This window comes from Lytechinus variegatus, chromosome 16 (assembly GCF_018143015.1).
Source record: "Lytechinus variegatus isolate NC3 chromosome 16, Lvar_3.0, whole genome shotgun sequence".
NCBI lineage: Eukaryota > Metazoa > Echinodermata > Echinoidea > Temnopleuroida > Toxopneustidae > Lytechinus > Lytechinus variegatus.
Genome location: NC_054755.1, coordinates 13,493,570 through 13,502,267, shown reverse-complemented (window position 1 = coordinate 13,502,267; position 8,698 = coordinate 13,493,570). Strand labels below are relative to the sequence as shown.

Genomic DNA, 8,698 nt, shown 5'->3' with positions numbered 1-8,698 from the left:
AATGTTCAGAAATGCATTTTCGTGTAGAATATGGCTCCGCCCATCCTCTGAAATCATAATCACTTAGTGCTTGACATACACCAAGCCATTGGCTCTTTGATTCTGAATTTAAAGGAGAATGAAACCATTGGAACAAGATAGCTTGTGTGAAAACAGAAAAATCAAAAAAACAGATGAACGAAAGTTTGAGAAAAATCTGACAAATAATGAGAAAGTTATGAGCATTTGAATATTGCGATCACTAATGCTATGGAGATAGCAAATTGGCAATGCGACAAAGATGTGTGATGTCACTTGTGAACAACTCTCCCCATTACTTTAGTATATATTTCACTATAATTGCCTCTTTTATCACATCTATCTATAAATCATGTGTTCTGTCTACATGAGGACATGTAATACATATTTTTAAGAATACATCATGGATAAAGAGTTTGTATCATCATAAGAAAAAAACAAAAAGAGACATTTTGAGGGTATTTTATAGTCCACCAAAGGGAAAGTTGTTCATCAGTGACATCACACATCCTTGTCGCATTGCCAATGTGAGGATCTCCATAGCATTAGTGATTGCAATATTCAAATGCTCATAACTTTCTCCCTATTTGTCCGATTTTTATCAAACTTTCTTTATTCTAATTCTTTGATTTTTCTGTTTCTACACAAGCCTATTTGTTCCAAAGGTTTCATTCCCCTTTAAACAAAAAACGATACGGAAATATGATCATGTAAGTGAAGATCGGATAACGTGTGTGCTTCGATGATCGAAACTATTTATTTGTTGCAGATACCATAATATATGTATATATGTAAAAATCGGTTTCAGCCTAAAATTTCAGCTTCGAAACATGTGATAATACATCGAGCAACAAGTTTCGACAGAGTGCTTGAAATTTCTCTAAAGTAGCAGATTCCGTCTAGGATGAAGCTTGGCCAACTAGTATTGTGTTAAACAAAGTTCATAGTTCCTGCCAAAGAAGTAAGTGTGCTTAGATATTATGTTAAAAGGTTTTCTGAACCAATTATCAATATCTAAAATGTTAAAATGAAAGTGAAGAAAACCTTCACGTGGTTAAATGTTCATTTGCATAAATTTTGCATATTGTGAGGTCGCCGTATAGATAACAGAATGCGACACGTCTTGTATGAAAAAAAAAGGTATAAAGATATGTGTTATACTTGTCAAGGAAAAGGAGAACGGAAAGAAATAATTGAGTTAAGGAGGAATTATTTTGATGATAATTATTTAAGAAATAACATTAGTTTCTTTGGATAAAAGAGGGATATGTAAGCTTACGTAGATTTGGGACTTGAAACCCAAACTGAAGTTAGCACACTAAATTTGCATTGTTTATATAAAGCAATGAGTAGTAATGTCCAGGGTTTATGAAAGCTTATATATCTATGGAATATTATTGACAGAGATATACAAACATTTCAAATTTATAAAATAACTTAGTGTATTATGAATCAAACTAGACCAAAGCAATTTAATGTTGCTCGTCAAAGGAATTTAAGCAAACTTTTAAAGAGTTGTTTTGAGTAGGATTTACAATATGTCAAGTGAAATATTTAAACTTAAATTCAAGTTGAATTTATTGTATTGTCCTGGAGATTTATTTTCCAGTACAAACATCAAAAGGATTACTGATGTAGCTTTTTCTTATATATTTGCTAGGAAAATCATGGAGATATTTCATGAAGATAATTATGATTACTACTGATAATTTCATGGTTCTTTGCAAGTTAAGATAGAGCTGTCAAAAGTCAATAAACACACAAAGAGACATGGTTTGATGTTTCATTCAGGTTCATCATTTATTTTGAGAAAGTTTTATTCAAAGTGTGATTTAATTTAGACAAAATATGTCTAATATGCGGCTCAATTGTTTGTTTTTTACAGATTGATTTTTTTTCTTCATAAAACGTAAACCAGTGTGGGAAAGTGATAATCAATCCATTGGTAATTATTTTTATGGGGTTCTTATTTCACCCCCATCCTCCCTAAGTGACGTCGCTTCCATGCGTTCCCTGATGTGCCATATTGTTCATGATAAATCAATAGCAAGATCATGATGATCCTGATGATGGAGTGCTTATCTTCGCTCGAGAATCACATAAAAGCTGAAGTGAAAGTTCAATCTTCCCAGAGATATTAAGTGTTCATTCTGAGCGCTAAAGTGATGCATTAATCGTACCCATATTTCATCATGAAGAACTCTGAAACAATTATGTGAAAGGTCTAATTTTGATAGTATTCAGTGCACGTTTTTTCAAAGGATAGGATGCATCAGCGGTGAAAATTATGCCAACAAAGACATTGACTGTTAAAAAAAAATCGGAATTACTTGGTACAAGCTTCAATCCGGCTTTTCGTGAAGAAGCTCTTTTATATATTTTGACCAATAGACAAAACATAATTGATGTGGTATAGATTGCATAAAGTGTAATGCCGAAAAAGATAATGAGATCTTCAAATTGTCTGGATTGCAGTATTTTTTCTTTATTTACGTAAGTGATGTAATTATTAATTCAATTGAATATAATCTCGTCTTGTATTTTATCGTTTAAAGATGACCTTCTGGAGGAAATCCCGGTATCCTGCTGGTAGCCTCCTCTGGAAGAGGTTCTGCGGTACCAGGGCGTTGGCTGGAGGTCCAGAGCGCCTTGGGCGTGTTCGAGGGGGTGGCCGAGCCCCTCCACCACCATCACCACCACTCCCACCAGCAATATTGCCTGCTTCATCGGCATCAGCGGCCTTGTAGCAGTTGCTGCCACCGGTGTTGACACCCTTAGGGGTGCCTCTGTAGCACCCGAGGATGTAGGGGAAGTCGGAAGTGGTGTGGTATTGGTAGACTCCGTCTGAGTTGACGCGGCCGTGGCACTCGTCCAGATCGGCCGAAGTCAGTGTGTTTCCGCTCTCGTCGACGGGGCCATAGATTGCAAAGCCATCGAAGGCGACACCGACCATCGGTGAAGGCACACCGGGGTTGACGTCGAAGAGACAGCTGGATGGCTCCCGGTGGTAATGGTATCTGGGTTTTGAGATAATGATGCACCAAAAAGAATGCTTAATATCTTACAATTTTAAGCTACAACATCGGTTGGTGTGCAAATGTGAATTTATTTTGCCAAAATGATAGAAAAAAATACAATATAGACCTAATAATCATTAGGAGCTACGAAGTGATATGGCACAGTCAAACATATGGCCTGTACTATATTATGTATACTATGAATAATGTGGAACAGCAAACCATAAATCAGAAACATCTTCGCCTCATTTCCTTTTTGTGTGCCTTTTGTTTTTTCTCCCCTTCAAAAATTTATTATGCTCATTTATTTTTCCCCTCTATCCTTCTGATCATTCTTTTTCCTTTTATTGTATTCGATCATTCGATGTCCATTTAGGCATACCATACCTCACTGGCGGATCGGGGGGAGGGCAAAGCCGGCCCGTCCCCTACCCCTTGAGAAACAAAATTAAATTTGTATTGTAAGAATGCCGTTAAAACAGAAGTGTACCCCCCCCCCCCTCTCTAAAAAGTGAAGACTTTTTGTGGCTTGTCAATTTTTTCCTCGAAAAAATGTGCCCCCCTTTGAAAATCCTTGATCCGCCCCTGCTTTACTTATTCTCTTTAATTGCACCCATTCCCAACCCTCCCTTTTCACATCCCCCCCCTTCATTGTCCTTACGTTCCGCGCTGATCCGGATGACCATCGCACATGTCAAAGACCTCGGCTCCTTCGCCCTCCACCGCGTTCTCGCCGTCGGCGTCCCATGGGTTGAAGATGGCGATGCCGTTGACCGCGATGGCGATGGGCCCACCAGGGAGACAGGTGGTGGTGGTAGCTACCTCGGGCTCCTTGGGGACGGTGCGGATAACCGTCTGCTCGACGATGGTATTGGGGTTGTGATTCCCGGGAAAGATACCTTTATGGCGTTGTCAAGATGATAAGCACACAATTATCGGCTTTCGATATCAATATTCTCACATTAGTACTGGTCTACTTGTGTTTTTTTAATTATTTGTATCATTTTTAAAAAAATGAATTGTTCCCACTATTGATGTGTAAGCTGATTTCCAGAATTTTGATTTTTTTTTCTTCTTTAATTTTTCCTTATTTTACAAAATGTCAGCACAAATAAAATCATTGTATAAGAATAATGACATAATAATGAACATCGAGTTAGGCGTACAAAGTAACTAGTAATACACTTAAGAGGAACACGAGATAAAATGACTTAGTAAGAAGTCAGGCTTGTATAATATTAGTCCCTGGTAAGCATTGTCAATTTTTTTCGTCCGAAGCATTCTGATATTAGAGTACGAGTATATATTATTTCTTGGTTTGTCCTCGTCATAGTACATAAATGTAATTTCAGGATACTTAATGGGTATGCGTCATAAAAAAAAATCTTCTTGTATTTTTGTTTTGTTTTGTTATGTATGTTGGTTTTTTGTGCTCGTTTTGTTTTAACCTAATTCTTTTCTTTTGCTTTGTTTTCATTGCCATGGTAACGATTTTCAAATAAGGGGTGCTGTGCTGGGTGGTATTTTTTTACAGGGGGTTGTCGTCAGAAAACAAAACGACAAGTAATTAAAAAAAAAAAACCGCGTCCCAAGGCCATGTTTGTTGTTGATGTTTTGTTTTGTTGGGTTTTCCTTTATGGAGGGGGGGGGGGGTGGTCATATCACAAAGTTATGAAAACTCACCTGTTTCATGATCTGGTATGTTGTTACTTTGAATTTCCCAGTTCGATCCTTTGGATGTGACAGTCACCCATCCAGTTATACCAGTATTCCTCTCAGGAAGCCCGGTGGTGCCGAAATACTCCGTCTCCTCTACCGTGATGCCATGGGCAAGGACTACACAGAGAGCCACTATCAGTATCCGCAGCATGATTGGAGGTGATTCTCTATTCAGTTTTAAAGCCATAAAAACCTCAGAAAAACATTGATTTAATCAATAGAGAAAAACAGACAAGCACAATGCTGAAAATTTCATCAAAATCGGATGTAAACTAAGAAAGTTATGACATTTCAAAGTTTCGCTTATTTTCAACAAAATAGTTATATGAACGAGCCAGTTACATCCAAATGAGAGAGTCGATGATGTCACTCACTCACTATTTCTTTTGTTTTTTATTGTTTGAATTATACAATATTTCAATTTTCACGAATTTGACAATTAGGACCTCCTTGACTGAAGCACAAAATGTTAAAATAATGGAATTCCACGTGTTCAGGGAGGAATGAAACTTCATTTCACATGACAATGACGAGAAAATAAAAATATTTCATAATTCAAACAATAAAAAACAAAAGAAAGAGTGAGTGAGTGACATCATCGACTCTCTCATTTGGATGTAACTGGCTTGTTCATATAACTATTTTGTTAAAAATAAGCGAAATTTTGAAATGTCATAACTTTCTTATTTTACATCCGATTTTGATGAAATTTTTAGTATTATGCTTGTTGAATTTTTCTCCTTTTATTCAAGTGATTTTTTGTTGGGGGTGGACTTGTCCTTTAAAAAAATAATAATAAGACCTCGTATTCTCGTTCAATGCTATTCAGACAATGGGATGATCCGGCTGAAAATATGTATATTTAAATAAAAGTAGTAGAATTCACAGAGCAAAATGCTGACAAAAAAATCATCAAAATCGGATAACAAAAGACGAAGTTATTGAATTTTAAAGTTTATCAATATTTTGTGAACACAGTTATATGCACATCGTCATGAATATTCATAAGGTGGGCTCATGATTTCACATAGCCATTTTCCTTTTTCTTATGTAATTACATGAAATCATAAATGTTTCATTTTTCATGCATGTGTAAAAGATGTGTCTCCATTATGATGAAATAAGTTGAGGCAGAAAATAACTAATACACTTAATCTGTTGTCAATCCAAATGTTTTAGCTCTTAGTAGAAAATAGTTTGATATACCTAATTTTATATTAAAAATACAAAAGAACTGAAGAAATGACGTAATCGGCCCACCTAATGAATATTCATAAAGACATGCCTCGAACCGTATCACCGGAATAATGCAAATCTTTAAAATTCAATAACTTCGTTATTTGTTATCCGATTTTGATCAAATTGTCAGTATTTTGCTTTGTGAATTCTACTCTATGTATTGATATATATCCAGCCTGGACTATCCCTTTAAAATCTTATTTGAAAAGATACTTATGATTCGACCTCGTATAAAGCTGCGACATAACGTAACTTGCCTAAAGTTAGACCCACATATAAGGAGTCGAAATTGACATAGAAGATCATAATATGTCTCGATAAATTCATCATATCATCAAACATTCATGAAATGATAATAATATATTACAGATCCATTTAAAATTGGCGTTTGTAAGTAGATCTAGAGATTAATGCGATGTTATCAGTGCCAATTCTGATGCAATTTATTTAGCTTTGTCGACATAATCCTCTCTTATTGTAATCTTCCAATTTGATAATACATTTCACAACAAAATTAGCGAATTATTCTAGGAATAGACAACTTAAGTAATGTCTACAAGTATACATACATGTAAAAAAACTTTAATGGGAACTTTTTGACTTACCTCCCTTATGAAGCCAATGTAAACTGTATTTCTCTTTCTTGAATAGTTTTATATTTCTTGAATGTAACACAACCTTCCGCATCCAATGGTGTCTAAGTTGCATAAAGAAGCGATGTTGGTAATTAATCCGTTTTATCTGTATCAAGACCTCTGAGAGTTTGGACATATGGCGACGAAAGATAATTACGCCAAAGATAGCATATCAATTAATGAGGAAAAATATTTTGTTCATGACTTTGTGGTCGAAATATGACCTTTCTAGCATGTTGACAGCATGGTACCTGCATCAGTTTAGTCACCTTTATTCGCCAAACAACATCAACAATGCATTTAAAGTAACCCATAGCATTTGAGAGAGGTGCACGTAGATATTGAACATTCTGAAATATCTTAGTTATGACACTAACCAAAACCAAGAACACGCAAAGAAATATCGGAATACTCGATATCCCACAGACAGACAAGTTTTTTTTTCATATTTCTTACTCCAATTGAAATCTTGATTTTGTATTATTTGTTCTGTTGGGGATTTGGAGGTGTCTTTTTTTATTATTTGTTATTAATGTTTCTTGCTCCACCTATTGAACGTCTAAGATGGCCATCCTAAAGTGAAGTTATCCTAAAGTGAAGTTACCCAAAACTGAAATTACCATAAAATGCGTCTATAATATTATGAACCAGCAATATACATCAACGGAATTGTAATTAAAAATCAAAAGAACATGAACAAATAATAGAACAAGAAATAAATGAGTAGATAGATAAATTAATTAATCGATGAACATAAAAATATATATACATACATACATAAATAGGTAAAAAGAAATTGAATAGATTAATAAATACTAAATTAATGAATTAACTAATCAATTGAAAAAATGGTAAAAGTTTTGATTGGTTAGAAAGAGGCGGCGCATTATTTTCACACTGCCTTTTATCCGGGAATAATGGTGAATGGTAGTATACGTGGCTCAAAGTTAAGGGAAAAAAGATTTTTATTTGTTATGTCGTGCCGTAGAAGTGGTGGGTCTGAGTCTTCAGACCATGGATATGTTTAAGTTTCAGTGACCAGGTTAAGACACATCCTTGCCATGAACACTAATCATGCTAATCACCAGGTTAATCATTTATCTGTCAAGTATTTATTAAGCTGAATAATTTCTCACACTCCGTTTGGGCATGAAATTTGTAAATTTATAGGGGTTATTGTGGGGCCAGCATTTAAAAAGTTTGTTAAACCACGAAATTCGGTTTGCTCGGTTCCATGACATTTGCTCCGGCGACAATTACTCCGATGTGAAATCTGCATGTTAAGCCAAACCTAGCACCTAGCCTCCAATACTATAACAACCCTAATCCTTATCTTGACATTACTCTGATCCCAAAACTCTATTACTACCGTAACTCTAACCCTTTTCCATACGAGATATTTAGACCAGAGTAAATCTCGCAGGAGCATCTGTCGTGTCACCGCTTGCTCATCCTGTACACTAGCGTACCTACGGGAGGGGCAGTCTGCCCCCCCCCCCTCCGACGAGTCACAACCCATGCAAAAGACGTATCCGTGCCCACCCCCCCCCCCCCTGACGAGCTTGAAGACCTTTTTTTTCTTTTTCTTTTTTTGGCTTGTCATTTTTTTTTTCCTGGTATGAAATCCTATATTTGTGGTTGAAGACCATTTTTTTTTGCTTGTCAAATTTTTGGGCGGACGAATTCGCCCCCCCCCCCCCTGTGGAAAATTCTAGGTACGCCACTGATCCTATACCAAGAATAGTGCCACGAGGGGAGGGGCGACTGCATCCTTCCTCTGTGACTTTACAAGAAGTGAAAAGGGGGAGGAAGAAAAAGAAACCAAAAAAATGGAAAAGATGAAAAAATGCACAAATCATCTTCCTGCACAAACAACACTGCTACACTCCAGAAAAAAGTGCGTTGACGTATACTATGAACTGTCCGCTCAGTCTTGTAAAAATTCAAGGCCTTATCAATTTGGAAAATAGAAAACTGATGATAAGAGATATAGATTGTGATGAAGAAATAAATACAATGTTTGTTCAAGTAAAACATAATTCGCTCTGGAAATTGAAAAAATCCAGCAAG

The 8,698-nt window shown here is 36.0% G+C and overlaps 1 protein-coding gene across 1 annotated transcript; it reads right to left on the bottom strand.

The window, feature by feature from the left end:
* Nucleotides 1-1,792: 1,792 nt before the first annotated feature.
* On the bottom strand, nucleotides 1,793-6,722 carry LOC121429762. Its single transcript, XM_041626966.1, has 4 exons — nucleotides 6,599-6,722; nucleotides 4,719-4,921; nucleotides 3,697-3,934; nucleotides 1,793-3,035 (listed from the first exon to the last, which is right to left on the bottom strand). Exons 2-4 carry the CDS (start codon nucleotides 4,903-4,905, stop codon nucleotides 2,561-2,563), a joined length of 900 nt encoding a protein of 299 aa, XP_041482900.1. The 5' UTR covers nucleotides 4,906-4,921; nucleotides 6,599-6,722; the 3' UTR covers nucleotides 1,793-2,560.
* Nucleotides 6,723-8,698: the final 1,976 nt, after the last annotated feature.

Excerpts from the sequence above, each read along its gene's own strand:
- LOC121429762 (XM_041626966.1), bottom strand. The coding sequence starts at position 4,905 with ATGCTGCGGATACTGATAGTGGCTCTCTGTGTAGTCCTTGCCCATGGC. Across the intron at positions 3,935-4,718 it reads CATACCAGATCATGAAACAG|GTATCTTTCCCGGGAATCAC; the intron begins GTGAGTTTTCAT and ends AACGCCATAAAG. Across the intron at positions 3,036-3,696 it reads CATCCGGATCAGCGCGGAAC|ATACCATTACCACCGGGAGC; the intron begins GTAAGGACAATG and ends CTCAAAACCCAG.